Genomic DNA, 17,315 nt, shown 5'->3' on the forward strand with positions numbered 1-17,315 from the left:
TTTTTTACTCTTTCCAACTTTCTAATGGGGGTCACTGACCCCGGCAGCCAAAAAACTATTGCTCTGTGAGGCCCCAGTTTTATTGTTATTGTTACTTTTTACAACTACATTTTCTATTCAGTTCCTTTCCTATTCATATACCAGTCTCTCGTCTAAACCACTCCCTGGTTGCTAAGGTCTTTTGGACCCTAGCAACCAGATAACTGCTGAAACTCCCAACTGAAGAGTTGCTGAGCAAAAACAATACAAATAATAATAAAATCAAGGCAAACTGCAAATTGTCTCTACATCATACTAAACGTTAACTCAAAAGGTAAACAACCCCTTTTTGAACAGTAAATATAATTTCAAGCAACTTTGCAATATACATTAATTAAAAATATGGAGCCTTTTTTTTATGTTAATGTAATAATATGATTGGACCAGTTCCCTAAGCCCCGCCCCCTGTTCCCCTGCTGATCTGGCTGACTACTTTGTGACTCCCTCAGCCTGCCTCCTCCCAATCCCATAATTCCCTGCTGCACACGTGATGTCAATAAGGAAAGGAACATCCCAGTGCAATGCATTGTGGGTTATGTAGTTCCTGCATGCTGTCTGTAAGCTGGGGAGAAGTTGTTAAATTTGTAACATCAGTGGTTTAGTCTCTCCTCCCCTGCCAGGATTTCAAATGATGCAGAAAGAGAAGAACAGTTTTACAGCTGGATTTCAGCATATAAACATGGGATTTATTCCTACTTTTTGAAGGAACAGATTACAGGGATAGGGGTATTAGGGGTTTCTGTGTTGTTTGGGCTCTTTAACACATTTTAGTTCCCCTTTAAAGCAAAAAATGAAAAGCTCTGGTCTCATATTGGCCGTAAACAACAGAAAGACAGAGTGTAGGTGCCAGTACAGAAGTGCATAAATGTGTAAATAACAACAATATCCGAAGAAGAACACAAGGGCGGTCAATAGAGATTAATAAGCGAGATAGGTTTTTGTGCATTCAGCTAATACACCGCCATAAAACCATCCAGACTCACTCGGCTCGCTAATAAGTCCTCCGTAATTTACCAACATCCCCAAGGCCAGCGCCGCACAAAAACATCATTTCTGCCTTGATTTGTTGATCAATTTCACTTATGACATATTTAAAAGGGTTTTTTTTGTCTCCGGTTCTGTCGAAAAAAGTCCAATAATATTTACCAGGGCTCCACGGGGACACAATTAATACGCGCGACTGATGGAAAACAAAAAGGTGTTTTTTTTTCTTTCCAACGATTTATAAAAAAAAAAAAAAACCCGAGGACGCGGCCGGGTAAATTAGAATTTTAATGTAATTTACCTGCAGAAATATAAAGAACAAACAAAGCTAATAAAACGTCGATAAGCCCCGCGGGTTGCAAGCGAAGGTGTAGAATACATGCATAAATCATGTACCCGGCGGATCCAAACGCTTTATATATACGCCATGATTCAAGCGTTTTATTTAAAGCAATACTTACATATATACAGCATATATAAAGGCCCGGTTATCTCATATGAAATACATACATGACCCAGATATTACTAATACTATATAAAGATCCTATGGAAGCCACGGCACGGCAGAAAGGGGCCCCAGAGAGCTTTAGTTTAGTATAAAAAAATTGCCCCCTTGGCCCTGTTGCCCCATCAACCATACTGTAAGGGGTAGTAAGGAGCCCCCAGGGGCATTTACAGAACCCTACAGACACTTCCCTTGATCTCTGCCCCCGCTATAGCTATGCCACTGCCGGCACAAACGTCCTTTGGAGCATTTTCAACAGCAGCGAAGGTGCTTTTCCCATTCGTCTCAATGGAAAGAAGCAAAATGTGCCTTAAGCCTAAAAAGGTAAACTAAGCAGTGAATGGAAACAATACAGACAATATTACACCCATACAATGTTAACAAAGAAAGATGAGTTTAATAAACTTGTATCCATGGAGATAATATTATCAATACTGTCAAGTGTGTGAAGCCTCCTTACCTCCCCATTGCAATTGGCCATGGAATCACATTAGACATTCTCCCCTCCCACCCCGCTTTCCTCTCCTCGTCTTCTGTTTTTTCTAGGCTTCTTTTGCATTGAAAAATTAAGTCCTCGTCAGTCACTTAATTATCATCCATTAAGGAAGGAAAACCACTACTACGTTACCCGTATTTATTGCAAACCGCTCTCCCACAGATGGGACATTAGTCCCTTAGGGCGGCCATACATGTTAAGATCCGCTAGCTTGCCAAGGTCGCCAAGCAAGCGGATGTTCTCCCAATATGCCCACCTACGGGTCGATTCCAGGCCAGATGTTGGCTGGCCAGGCCTGTCGTTAGTGCCCCTACACAGGCCGATAAGCTGCCGAATAGGTCTAAGGGACCGATATCAGCAACTACAATCGCCCGGTGTATGGCCACCTTTACTCTTCTAGGAGGGAAGGGTTCCAACTTTCTAAAAAGATATTCCAGCCATAGTCATGTTCTGGGACTTCCTCGGCCATGTTAGCAGGTCTGAAAACCACAAGACCCCCCTCAGCTGTCAACAATGCCATTTTTGAGTTCCATCACCCATAAGGGGTGAATCCCATCCCTAGAGGGAACTGTAGAGTCTACAGAAGTGATCCCCAACCAGTGGCTCGGAGGCAACAAGTTGCTCACCAAACCTTTGGATGTTGCTCCCAGTGGCCTCAAAGTAGGTGCTTTTCTTTACATTCCAGGCTTGGAGGCAAGTTTTGGTTGCATAAAACCCAGAGTAAAGCCAAACATGTTAGCATGTCTGGTAACCACAAGAACCCCCCCAGCTGTCAACAACACCATTTTTGAAAAGTCCCATCCCATCCCTAGAGGGAACTGTAGAGTCTACAGCAGTGATCCCCAACCAGTGGTTCGGAGGCAACATTTTGCTCCCAACCCCTTGGATGTTGCTCCCAGTGGCCTCAAAGGAGATGCTTATCTTTACATCCCAGGCTTGTAGGCAAGTTTTTGCTGCATAAAAACCCACTATAACGCCAAACAGAGCCTTCCGTAGGCAGCCAGTCCCCACAGGGGTTACCAAATAGCCAATCATAGCTCTAATTTGGCACCCCCAGAACTTTTTTCATGCTTGTGTTGCACGTTTTCCATTTGAATGTGACTCACATATATAAAAGGTTGGGGACCCCTGGTCTACAGGTACCATGAAGTTATTAGTTGACATATAGTGGGGTCAAGTAGAACAGTAAGTAGGGATACTAGGAGGTTAGATGGTTTAGTAGGATAAGATGGGGATAATATGGCGACAGGAACTCGGCAGGCAAAGCCTACCCTACAGTAGCTGCCCAATACATTTGGTCAACTATTATTATTAATAATAATAATAATAGTAGTTGACCAAATGTATTGGGCATTTACTGTAGGGTAGGCTTTGCCTGCCGCGTTCTTGTCGCCATATTGTCCCCATCTTATCCTACTAAACCATCTAACCTCCTAGTATCCCTACTTACTGTTCTACTTGACCCCACTATATGTCTCCCCTCTATTTGGACCACATAATGCCAGTTCTGCATTGGCATCACACATTTACTCAGAGTCCAATGAACAAACATTTCCTTTCAAAATACGTTTTTTTTTCATGTAAAAAAAGATCTTTCAGAACATGAATGAGTTTTCCAGCCTCAGAAATCCTTCTCGGCGGCTATGGGGAAAATGCCATTTCCAATACCATATGCATCTCTGTACAGAAAAACACTAATCATACGCTGCTGCATGCTAAAGGTTCCCTGCTTGCGAGACCTCGCAATCCATAATAATCTGCCTCATTACAGGTTCCTGTAACAAGGGCCAAGAATTCACTGTCAGGCGCTCGGTGAATATTTTGAAGAAGAAGAAAAAAAAAAAAGAAAAGAAAAAAAAATGTGAGTGATCTCAGCTAAGAATAATATCTTGTAGAAAAGATCCCATTAAATACAGAGTTAGTCAGGAGCCTGTTATTACGCCACTATGTAATTTACAAGACATGTTTCATTGTCCAAAACTGAAGCTTGGGGGGAAAACACAAACTATATGAATAATAGAAGATCTGTAGACCTTGCAATGGAATTGTTCCTCAGCCAAAAGGCAGAACGCAAGTCGGAGGAAAGTTTGAGAACAGCCAAACGAACCCCGAAGAGTTGGAGCTCACACGTCGTGAAGAGCATAAGGAGGACATTCTATCCAAGAGATGGACATTCCACCCAATCTGCTACACTCTAGCCGCCTTTTATTGGCCATAAACACAACCGGTTAATTCTACTTTCTTCTTAATCACAGTTTCAGAAAATGTCAACAGTCTTGGGGCCTTGAACATTCACATTGAAAATGTTTCTACTCTATCAGAACCTTCTTTATTGTCCCTAGAACGGCCCCCTAGACAGATCAACAAAGTGAAGTCAAGGCTGGTTCTTCAGAATCGGTAGTGGAAAGTCATGATTTTAATGGAAAAGCTTCACACCTCAAAACACATACCACCACCATCATATCGTTCTCTGGAGCCCAACTGTATATACTGTTGGGCAAAGACTCCCAACGTTCCATAGGGATCAAAACTCTTCAGTTTGAATTCAAGAAGACAACCTTGCTTAACGGCATAGAGCTGGAAGATACAGAACTCCAGCTATTACAAGAATAGTTTTAAATAAGTAATGGAAGCAGTTAATTATTGGGGTATCTTGGCTGACCCTTATACAGGTATAAGACCCGTTATCCAGAATGCTCGGGACCTGGGGTTTTCCGAAAAATTATTTAAACAGTAATTAACCCCAATAGGATTGTTTTGCCTCCAATAAGGATTTATTATATCTTAGTTGGGATCAGGTACAGGTACTGTTTTATTATTACAGAGAAAAGGGAATCATTTAACCATTAAATAAACCCAATAGGGCTGTTCTGCCCCAATAAGGGGTAATTATATCTTAGTTGGGATCAAGTACAGGTACTGTTTTATTATTACAGAGAAAAGGGAATCATTTAACCATGAAATAAACCCAATAGGGCTGTTCTGCCCCAATAAGGGGTAATTATATCTTAGTTGGGATCAAGTACAGGTACTGTTTTATTATTACAGAGAAAAGGGAATCATTTAACCATGAAATAAACCCAATAGGGCTGTTCTGCCACCAATAAGGGGTAATTATATCTTAGTTGGGATCAAGTACAGGTACTGTTTTATTATTACAGAGAAAAGGGAATCATTTAACCATGAAATAAACCCAATAGGGCTGTTCTGCCCCCAATAAGGGGTAATTATATCTTAGTTGGGATCAAGTACAGGTACTGTTTTATTATTACAGAGAAAAGGGAACCATTTTTAAAAAATGTGAATTATTTGATTAAAATGGAGTCTAAGGGAGCTGGCCTTTCCGTAATTCGGAACTTTCTGGATAATGGGTTTCCAGATAAGGGGTTCGATACCTGTACTATATATGGGGGAAATAACAAGGGGTCAGTTTATTCCAAGTGTGGACTTCACAAACTTAGAAGCCCCAAGCACCCTAGATAGACAGTAGAACTCATTTTTGACTTGATAACGTAGAGCTGACATTTAAAACTAAAATTATTATTATTATTAACATTTATAAAGCGCCAACATACCCCGCAGCGCTGTACAATAAGTGGGTTACATACATTGGGCATACAGAGTAACATATACAGCAATCAGTAACCGATACAGGAGGGGAAGGGAGCCCTGCCCAAAAGAGCTTACACTCTACAAGGAGTAACATATAAAGCAATCAGTAACCGATACAAGAGGGGAAGGGAGCCCTGCCCAAAAGAGCTTACACTCTACAAGGAGTAACATATAAAGCAATCAGTAACCGATACAGGAGGGGAAGAGAGCCCTGCCCAAAAGAGCTTACACTCTACAAGGAGTAACATATAAAGCAATCAGTAACCGATACAGGAGGGGAAGAGAGCCCTGCCCAAAAGAGCTTACACTCTACAAGGAGTAACATATAAAGCAATCAGTAACCGATACAGGAGGGGAAGGGAGCCCTGCCCAAAAGAGCTTACAATCTGTAGAGAATCAAAAAGAAAGTGATACTTATTTCTGAGAATGAACAATTATTCTAGATATCTGAAGCCCACAATAACTTTCCCATCACGACAGTGAGAGCATATCCAAAAAAAAAAACCCAGAAAAGTCAATACCTAGTGTAAATACTATCTCGGCAGAACCTTCAAAGCCTACCTCAGTCCTCCTTGTGATTCTGTCATATTAAACCTACATCAAAGCTGGTTTTCCTCAAGAACCTCTCCTAAATGTAATTACTGTAAAATATCAGAGGCAGAGAGAAGGGCATCACTCCGCGGACGAGAATTGAGAACAAAATCAATAGAAAGATAAATGTTTCTTCTCTAGAGCTTTCACCCCTATTTCAATGTATAGAACGGTGTGGACTCTCTCTCACACACGGTTTCATGTCAAAGGGAGAAAATGTTTGACTTTGAAGAAGTCTTTACGCCCGACGTTCGACTGTCTACAGTCGATTGAGAGAGCAATTCTCCAATACACGGTGGTAGATTCCACTTCTACTATCAATACCGCGATGCACTCAACGGTGAATAGAAAAGGGCTTCAATTGACTCACTCTACCAAACTCAAGGAGGTCAGGACTGGGATTACTCAAGGACCAAAGAGAATTTGAGCATCGGACACTTCCATTGCATTTAATACTTTGTGTTTTGAAGTCACCCCACCGGTTTATCTTCTATCTCCTAGAAATATCCATGAATATGGGGAGAGGGAGCTCTGATGGAAAACACAACACAATACAGATTTACCGGATTACCACATCCATGATCTGCGCAGCGATACATTCAGATGTTCCCTGGGCACCCCATTGGCCAATTCCATTGATCTCTGGATCTTCACTAGTTCACTAAATAGGCTACAAGCGTTGAGTCCTCTGGAGTTTTATTGGAAGAAACTACATTCTTAAATCATATTCACCAACCAAATATATCATCTCTATGAAATATCTACACCGGGCAGGGAGTCTTAACAGTCACAGATGACAAGATCAAACTAATCCCGTGATCTTCCTCAATATAAATCTAGACTAGAGCTGCGATGATCTACAACTGCCTAAAGTGTAAGGCTGGCTAAGCATGCTGGGAGTTGTAGGCACAAGCAGGCAAAGGTTTGGGCACAGTATATTAAATATAATAAATAAAAGATCTCTCGGTTCACGGGCTATGGCTGAAATACTGTGCATTTGTGAAAGAACATTCTACAAGATGGGTTAAAAAATAAGTAAAGAGCAAATGATACAATAAATATTTATACAAACTGTGAAACTATCGGGACCGGGTGAATATATAAAGGAAAATACAAATAAAAAGGCATTTTTCAGACTCTTTAGCTCTATAAAACGTGGTTCAGCAGCGCCCCCGCAGGACCTTTCCCGCCACTGCAGCTAATGGGAAAAGCCATGATACCAGTCCTAAAACCTGACCTCGCTTTTCTATGTCTCTCCCTCAGCCCCTGCGACTGTGCGTGTAACATGTGAAAGAAAAACCACGGAAAGGGCAGAATTTAAAATAGAAAAAGTGGCCAGACGGCTGCATTCAGGGCCACAATGAGAAGCCTCAGCAATAAGTTGAGACTACAGAGGCGAAGGTAAAACCCCTGTGTGTGTCCTTATGTACACACAGACGCACACAGACACAATTTTTTTTTTTCGCCATGGGAAAGCGTGACCACAACTGTCACAGGCTGCGGAGGGACAAACACGTGCGGCCGTTGCCATTAAAAAGGCTTTTTTTCAATCAATTATTTTTTTTTTTTTTTTTTTATTTCCCTCACCGATGTCTCAATGTCAAGAGGCAATTAAAGAAAATCATTGATCATCTCAATAAAAAGAAAAACGGCGAGAGAGGAGATGCTGGCAAGTGTTAAGCAGTGGGGCCCCCCCCACCCCCTGGCATTAACCCCTTGCTGGCTGGGGAGGAGAGTACCTTCTCCGCCGTCTGATACCCTCTCCCTGCAGCTGTAGCTGCTTCTGCTCCCAGATACAGAATAGCCATAGGCACCACATAAGGAAACTTTATTAAGGGGAGGGGGGTCTACACTCTTTCCACACACACCCCCCCCCCCCCCCCCAAGGACTTTTTTCAGGAGAATTAGGAGAATACAAGACCACCACGAATGGCTTTCTGACCTCTATTACCATTTCTCTAGTAAAACAATAGCGTTCTTGTCAGTGCAAATTACCCCCCCCCCCCCCCCCAGGCTTGCCCAGCGCGCTCTGTGGCAGATATTTTGTAGGATATTCAAGCAACAGTGAGAGACATTAGTAAAGGACAAGAATGAATATGCCCCCCCCCACTCCATTTGGATGTTACTGTCCCTTTAAGATGCCCTTCATAATGGAATGAAGCAGCCCCTGCACTGAAATAAAATCCAGCTCTGCAGCCCCCCCCCCCCCCACCCCACACACAACCAACTCTGTTCTACTATAGATCCACACTGGGAAGCAATGCACCAAAAAGCCTAATACATATTGGATTTCTGATACCCCCCCAAGTAAAAAAGGGGGTGCAGGGAGGTGGGCGCAGGCTCAAAAACCCTCCAAAGGGATCTGCTTAATATTTCCATGATGGGCATCAATGGCAGAGGAGGGCTGTAGCGATGGCTGGGAGTCCAGGGAAACAAAAGGGATAGAATGTTGCAGAGTGACTGATACAATGTTGCAGATTCCCCATTTATTCTCATTGGGGGGGGAACGGAATTCTGTTTGGGGGATATTGCCCATTGTGGTACTGGCATCTCCTGCACTGAGATAGGGCACAGGGGGTATCTGCCCCACAGCTCAGGGCACAGGGGGTATTTGGCCCCACAGCTCAGGGCACAGCGGGTATCTGCCCCATAGCTCAGGGCACAGCGGGTATTTGCACCCACAGCTCAGGGCACAGCGGGTATCTGCCCCATAGCTCAGGGCACAGTGGGTATCTGCCCCACAGCTCAGGGCACAGCAGGTATTTGCCCCACAGCTCAGGGCACAGCAGGTATTTGCCCCATAGCTCAGGGCACAGCAGGTATTTGCCCCATAGCTCAGGGCACAGCAGGTATTTGTGGGCACAGCGGGTATTTGCCCCCACAGCTCAGGGCACAGCGGGTATTTGTGGGCACAGCGGGTATTTGGCCCCACAGCTCAGGGCACAGCGGGTATTTGGCCCCACAGCTCAGGGCACAGTGGGTATTTGCCCCACAGCTCAGGGCACAGCGGGTATTTGCCCCACAGCTCAGGGCACAGCGGGTATTTGCCCCACAGCTCAGACTGGGGGGGAATAAGGTCGGTGCCACAGCCATGGGAAGGAACAATAGATGGAGGGCAGTTGGTATTTGGGGGGCCACAGTTGGGGAGGCAGAGACTGAGGGAAGAGAAGGGGGATATACATGAGAGTGAGATATCGTTGTTGCTGAACTACACCCCATGCATTAGCTGTAAAACAGAGGATTGCTATTAGGGGTAAGTGCCAGGGCATTGGCAGGGCTATGGGGCAAGTATTGGCAAGGGGGGGGTATGGGGAAGGAAGGAAATATCTGCCATAGGGAGCTGGGGGGGGGATAAGGGGATTGAAGCCCCACTATTCAGCAGGGAAGGGAAGGGTATTGGGGGGCATGAAGTTGCCCAGAGACAGACCTGCCCCCCCCCGGGGTACTTACCGGGGTAACACAGCACATAGGGCAGCACCGACGCGGTGATTTTCAGGAACAAGATCCACCAACCGGGCTGCAGGATTCTCCGCATGGTGACATGCACATTGGGGCCCGGGGGCCACTGGGGGCAACTGGTCGGCTCTGTCACCTCCGAGGCAACGACCCCCCCACAAGATGCCCTGGGAAGGGGGTAGATCCGGGGCCCCGCCGGGGCAGCAGGGGTTACTTGCGATGGGAAGTTGGAGAGCGGGGGATCTCATACAGGCAGAGGGGTAATATCCTGGCACAGAGACGGTGCGGGGGTCGCTAATCCTGCAGGCAGGGGGTGGGGGTAGCTGCTCGGTGCCGCTGGCTCTGGGCTGTCTCCATTCTCCCATACAGGAAGTAACATGTGAGCGCTGCCTGCCCCACACTTTAAAGCAGAGAGGGAGAGGGGGAGCGGGGACGCGCACTGGGACTGGGCGGCTATGCTGGGGCGCGACCCCGACGCTCTTAAAGGAGCCGCGCTCCAATTCCGCAGCTCCGCTCTCTCTCTCTGTCTCTCCCTCCGGCTAAACCGCGGGATCGGGAGTCATGTTCCCCCCATCTGTCCCCTCCGGCTGGGGCTTATGGAGTGAGTGTGAGTGAGTGTGAGTGAGAGAGTGTGAGTGAGTGAGTGTGAGAGAGAGTGTGAGTGAGTGAGTGTGAGTGTGAGAGAGAGTGTGAGTGAGTGTGAGTGAGTGAGTGTGAGAGAGAGTGTGAGTGAGTGAGTGAGTGTGAGAGAGTGTGAGTGAGTGAGAGTGAGTGTGAGAGAGAGTGTGAGTGAGAGTGAGTGAGTGTGAGTGAGTGAGAGTGAGTGAGTGTGAGAGAGAGAGAGTGTGAGTGAGAGTGAGTGAGTGTGAGTGAGTGCCCAGGGATGATGGTTGGGGCAGAGGGGGGGGGGGAGGGGTAGGGATTCTCACATTACTCTCACACTCACTAATCCTCATAGTTTCACTCCCACATTCTCTCTCACCCACTGATTCACTCACTCATATCTACACTCACACTCACACCGATTCACTCATAGCTACACACTCACTCATCTACACTCACACTCACTCATATCTACACTCACACTCACTCATATCTACACTCACACTCACTCACTCATATCTACTCAGTCACTCACACTCACTAATATCTACACTCACTCATCTACACACTCACACTCATATCTACTCACTTATCTACACACACTTACTGATTCACTTATACACATTCACTCACACTTACACTCACCCATATCTACACACTCACTCATCTACACACACACTCATCTACACACTCACACTCATATCTACACACTCACTCACTCATCTACACACTCACTCATCTACACACTCACACTCATATCTACTCACTCACTCATCTACACACACACACTCATCTACACACACTCATCTACACACTCATATCTACTCACTCATCTACACACACTTATCTACACACTTATATCAACACACACTTACTGATTCACTATTATACACATTCACTCACACTTACACTCACCCATATCTACACACTCACACACACTCACTGATTCACCCTTACACACACACTTGCACTCACACAGATTCACTCTTATATCCGCTCATAAATTCTCTATTACACACTCACACTCAGTGATTAATGGTAACACACTGTTACACTATCACATACACATTATCTCTTATTCACAGACTCCATCATAGCGTCACACACACACACACATTATTCACAGTTTCAGGCTCACCCATAATAACACATATATTCACAGTCCCAAGAAACATTTACACACACTCACACACACAGTCAGTCTTATAACAGACTAAAATAAACACTATTTTACACACTAATTCTAATCTGCATTTAGAGTGACACATCCTTTCACTTCCATAATAACCCACATAACACTCGGCACACTCTCACCCTCGCACACCCACATTCACTCATACACACTCTCACCCTCGCACACCCACATTCACTCATACACACTCTCACCCTCGCACACCCACATTCACTCATACACACTCTCACCCTCGCACACCCACATTCACTCATACACACTCTCACCCTCGCACACCCACATTCACTCATACACACTCGCACACACAGATTCCCACTGAACCCCCCGTTATAGTGTCCCACTTGTACAAAGTGACTCCCCGAGCCTCCCCTTCACCCATTCTAACAATCAGCAATATGCACACCCAGTGTGGGATAATTAAACACACGTGGACTGGTTCATAAACGCACACACACTCACTTCCATAATAACAGTGTTCTGCGCACAGACAATCCCATAATTACACACACAACCGATATTAAATTCATTATTATATTCCTAAACACATACAGTCTGATTGGCTGTCAGAATGACACAGAATTACACCCACATATCAATCAGGTATAGATTTCTACGCCCATCATTTGTGTCTTTTGCACTAAAGCTCATGTTCCCAGTGTAACCGCACACACAGCTTTATCTGGGCCCCCAGTGCTTTGTTATTTGGGCCCCCACTCATTTTCCCACTCACATACACTCTCTTTACCTACCTCATAGTCACATTAGCCCGGGGCAAGGCCAAACGTGGCCATTTACATGGATGAAGCAAAGCCTTGGTCACATGGGACAGCACCGGGCCCTATTGTATGTATGTATGTATGTATGTATATCTTTATTTATAAAGTGCTACTTATGTACTCAGCGCTGTACAGTAGAATACATTAATACAAACAGGGGGTTATTAAGATAATAAAAGATAAATACACAGTATAACAATAAATACAGATAAATACAAGGTACAGTTGCAATAAGTTAAGAGCCAAAGACACAAGAGGATGGAGGTCCCTGCCCCGTAGAGCTTACACTCTAGATAGTTACTGTTTGCCCTACAGCAGGGTATTTTACTGATTGTTAACTCTTTGTAATATCATTGTACGAACCAGGTCTAATCAAGGGGTGCCACCTTACCCCCCGGCAGGCTTCATTCCCAATGCCTATACCCTGGCACATAGACTTCTATTCACTGGGCATGCTGGGAACAAAACATGAAATTCTGGGGCAATTGCACTAAAAACTGATCTAAAACAGGTCTTGCACTAATGGTTAATAAACACCCCCTTCTGTGTATGTGAGGGGGGCCGTGGGCAATGATAGATGCTAAACACATCAGTAATGAACACATATAGTGCCTAATTGCAATATCTCCTGTACTGTGCAACAGCCGGGGGTCCATAGTGAATTCTTTCCCTTGCCCTAAAGAGAAGCCTAACCTCTCTCACACACACACACATGAACACTGTATGGCACACGCGTGCACACTGTTACAATTACACGCTCTGTCTCACACATACATTGATTAACGACACACACAGCCTGGGATTTTTACCCCCGGCCTGGAGAATCTCATCCTTCCCTCCCCATCTCTCACCCCTATACTGTGTGTATATAAATATATATATATATATGTCTTGTCTGTTGCCATTGGAATCTAAAGGAGAGAGTCCCGCAGGGTTACAAAGCTATAAACCATCTGTTGATTCAATGAAAGGGTTTACACACCCTACACTGTCTGTTGGTGGCCCCTGTGGCCCCTCCTTTTGGCTAAATCTTTATCCCTCATTTATCCCATTCTCAGTTCTCTTGCTCTTATCTCACCACTTTTCGGTCCCCCCCCATTTCTGTATCTATCTTCCCCCCCACTTGTTATGTTCTATAACCCTTAAACTCCAACCCTTCTTCTTTCCAGTATCCTTGTCCCTGACTTTCTCCCTCATTACCGACAGCCCCTGTCCTTCCACCCCCCACTTTCTTCTTTCCTCCTCGCTCTTCTATCTTTTCTTATTTCCCCTTCTCTTTATTCTTATCATCATCCCCTCCATTTGCTTCATTTCTCTCCCACTCACAGTTACTGCTCTGTCCCACTGCTCATACATTGCTCCTCTGTTCCTATGGGTTCCCACGTTTTGGTCCCTGTAGGCGGAGAATAATAAAAGTTTGGGGGCCACTTTTAGTAAATGATTGTATTTTATTGGGAGATTTCTATTGATAGCCTTCCCTAACAAATATGCCACCATTCTATCCTGCTACCCTCTCTCACATCCCCTCTCAGCTGTCTCTCTTGCACTCTCTCTACCTACTGTTTCCTATAACTTCTTCCCTTTTACGTCCCATTTCCCATGCCCTGCCCCTCACTCTTCCCTTGGCCCCTCTCTCTATTGCACCCCTGCTTGCATTGTCCCCATCCCCTCAGTGTAACTTCCCCTGATTACTTATGCTCCATGCCCTCCTCCTTGGGGTCTGCACCCCTTATTGTCACCCCTCTCCTTCCCTCCCACACTATTCCCCACCCCATTAACTTCTTCTAATTTTCCTTCTTCCCATGACTCCATGCCTCCCCCCACCCCTTAGTATTTCTATTTCCCTATCGTTATCTCTCTATTCCTTTCCTCCTTCACCATTTGCCTCTCCCCAGGTTTCCCTTTGCCCTCCCTGCCTACCCCCTTTCCCTGCTTCTCTTTTCCCATCCATTCTCCCTCCCTTTAGCCTGTCTCTCCATCTCTTTCCTCCCTTTAGCCTGTCTCTCCATCTCTTTCCTCCCTTTAGCCTGTCTCTCCATCTCTTTCCTCCCTTTAGCCTGTCTCTCCATCTCTTTCCTCCCTTTAGCCTGTCTCTCCATCTCTTTCCTCCCTTTAGCCTGTCTCTCCATCTCTTTCCTCCCTTTAGCCTGTCTCTCCATCTCTTTCCTCCCTTTAGCCTGTCTCTCCATCTCTTTCCTCCCTTTAGCCTGTCTCTCCATCTCTTTCCTCTCCCCTAATTTACTCCTTCTCTCAAGGCATCAGAATTTTCCCCCCCTCCTTCCATTCTTCATTACATTCAGTGGCTTTAACACAATATCCGTCTGATTGGAGTGAAATTGACCACCTATTGGCCGAGCTGAACAAAAGGAGAGAGAATTTTCAGACCCCCCCCCGGCTCGGTGGCCACACTTGCCGTTGGGAGCCAGACGAGAGGCTTCTCGCCGTCACTGATCATTAAAGGCAACGCTGGGCTCTCATGGTGGAGCCATCACACTAAACTGAACAAGATGCAGGATTACTCAGTGCCAGGGATTTTATTTCTGCTCAGCAATGTCTCTCGTTGGGTAGGTTCTTAAATAATAAAGCGTTGGGGGGGGGAGGCGTTCTGCTGGAATTGGGAGCTCGGCTTGTCTGTAATGAGATTCCCTTTTTCCTCAGCCCGGAGATAGAATGTTCCTTTAGTCAGACCTGGGGCTGCCTGTGTAGCTGCCAACCATTAGGGGCAAAGGAAGGGGGGGGGGGGGGGGTTGGCCACCATGACTCTAGAGCCATCACTAGCCATTGCCAATAAATGTAGCCATGTAGACCTGCTGGTGTATTTATGTCATTCTGGGAAATAAAGGGTCACTATCGTTCTATAAAGGAGTCCAAAAAGCTTGAAACCCCCCCCCCCCCCTTGCTGTTGCCCCAAAAAGGCAGATGTCTTACATTCAGTCCATAGAAGAAAACGGGGGGGGGGGTGCTACCTAAAGTCAGTAAATAGAAAATGACATTCCCACATATCAAAGCTCTGTGGGTAAAGGGTTTCCAGATAATAGATCCCATACCTGTACTTAAAGCAATGTAACAACTGTAAAACAATATAATAATATCTTTGTCTCTATAACTACTGTATCCCCCTTGCTGCCCTGGGTTAAACATGGAACCGAATGAAGATCATTATTGCTTGATGCAGTGTATGGGTTATTATGGGTTATTAGGAAGTTACTTGTAGATTGTAAGCTCTTTTGGGCAGGGCTCTCTCCACCTCTTGTATCGGTTACTGATTGCTTTATATGTTACTCCTTGTAGAGTGTAAGCTCTTTTGGGCAGGGCTCTCTTCCCCTCTTGTATCGGTTATTGGTTGCTTTATATGTTACTCCTTGTAGAGTGTAAGCTCTTTTGGGCAGGGCTCTCTCCACCTCTTGTATCGGTTACTGATTGCTTTATATGTTACTCCTTGTAGAGTGTAAGCTCTTTTGGGCAGGGCTACCTTCCCCTCCTGTATCGGTTACTGATTGCTTTATATGTTACTCCTTGTAGAGTGTAAGCTCTTTTGGGCAGGGCTCTCTCCACCTCTTGTATCGGTTACTGATTGCTTTATATGTTACTCCTTGTAGAGTGTAAGCTCTTTTGGGCAGGGCTCCCTTCCCCTCTTGTATCGGTTATTGATTGCTTTATATGTTACTCTGTATGTCCAATGTATGAAACCCACTTATTGTACAGCGCTGTGGAATATGTTGTTATAAATAAATGTTAATAATAAAGTTATGGGATCTGTTATCCAGAGTTTTCCAGATAAGGGGTCTTTCTGTAATTTGAAGCACCAACATGGATTTATGCAGCTTAATTCCCATGTTTAGTGAATTACAGAGAAAAAGGAAAAAAAATACGAATAGGGCAGTTGAAGATCTTACTTTCTGGATAATGGGTTTCCAGATAACGGATCTGTTTTACCCTTTCTGTTCCAGTTCAGCTCCCATTAGGCAACACTGTGCTAAAATGGTGCCTGAGAGCTCAGTGAATAACGAGAGCTGCCGCCGCTGCACGGTTGCTGTCCTGTCGGCAGCTCGACGCATTTCAAGCAGAAGCCGTTTCTTGCAGGTGAACTAAACACCTGCTCCCAGGCTCCGACACTTGCAGATGTTCCCCGAGTCACTCCCTGCGCCGACGCTTCTCCCACCAACCTTTCAACCGCCGCCGACGCCGGCCGAGACACAGAATGGTGTCCGTTACACACAGCCATTGTGCTAATTGCAGAGGTGTCGAGCGTGAAAAAAAAAAAAAAAAGACTGTTTAAAGGGAAAGTAAGCTTAAATATAAAATGGAATTGATGTAGCAATAAAAGAATTATATATATATATATTAATTGCAGAGGTGCTTATGAAGTGATATTTAGTTTTTTTTATTTGTTGCAGAATTAATTACATGTTCCTGATGCTTTCAAGTTTATTGATTATAAATGGTTAACTGCTTGTTTGCCTGCAAGGGGGTTAATCTCCATTTCCCATGACATTTCGTACTCTGTGCTGCCATTAGGGTGTTGTAGTTCAGCCCACTGTCTGTGCCCCCCCCCATAAATTGCCATTAGTGGACTAGTCCAGCTCACTGCTTGAGTTACAACTGCCCCAGCCCCTCAAGGGTGCCATCAGTTTGCTCTGTTCCCACCCACTGCTTTATTATTGGCAGTTTATTGACCAATCTATAGTCTGCCTGACAGATATATGGCCCCAAATTGGCTGATCCTGATTTTTATTCTGTAACCCTGTAAATTTGTTAAATTGTGTGTTACACATTAATGCAAAATGCTATTTAAATAAATGCTCAGCTTTGCAGATTCCCTGTCCTTTTTTGTCACCTGCTATATGTGTTTTAGTCCCGCCCACTGCTTGAGTGACAGGCTTCCTGCTCCTTGCTGCCATATGAGCCCTTGGAGCAGAGTGCCATTGAGCCCTATGGAGCTTGCCATTGAGTGGGAGACTTTCCTTGGGCCGGGTTGGAGCTGCAGAGTGCCATTGAGCCCTATGGGAGACTTTCCTTGGGCCGGGTTGGAGCTGCAGAGTGCCATTGAGCCCTATGGGA

At 45.1% G+C, this 17,315-nt stretch overlaps 1 protein-coding gene and 1 long non-coding RNA gene across 4 annotated transcripts in view; one reads left to right on the forward strand and one right to left on the reverse strand.

Moving 5' to 3' along the window:
- ptprg (protein tyrosine phosphatase, receptor type G) overlaps window positions 1–10,111 on the reverse strand; it is a 357,095-nt gene extending 346,984 nt beyond the window's left edge. For all 3 annotated transcript variants that reach the window (XM_031901245.1, XM_031901244.1, XM_031901246.1), the window contains exon 1: window positions 9,678–10,111. In XM_031901245.1, coding sequence (XP_031757105.1) covers window positions 9,678–9,762 — 85 coding nt within the window. In that variant the 5' untranslated portion in view covers window positions 9,763–10,111. The remainder of the gene's footprint in view (window positions 1–9,677) is intronic.
- A 4,000-nt stretch (window positions 10,112–14,111) lies between these two features.
- Window positions 14,112–17,066, forward strand: LOC116410283. Its single transcript, XR_004222238.1, has 2 exons — window positions 14,112–14,818; window positions 16,205–17,066. It is a non-coding gene; the product is annotated as an uncharacterized LOC116410283 (long non-coding RNA).
- Window positions 17,067–17,315: the final 249 nt, after the last annotated feature.

Source organism: Xenopus tropicalis, chromosome 4 (genome assembly GCF_000004195.4).
Source record: "Xenopus tropicalis strain Nigerian chromosome 4, UCB_Xtro_10.0, whole genome shotgun sequence".
NCBI classification, from domain to species: Eukaryota; Metazoa; Chordata; class Amphibia; order Anura; family Pipidae; genus Xenopus; species Xenopus tropicalis.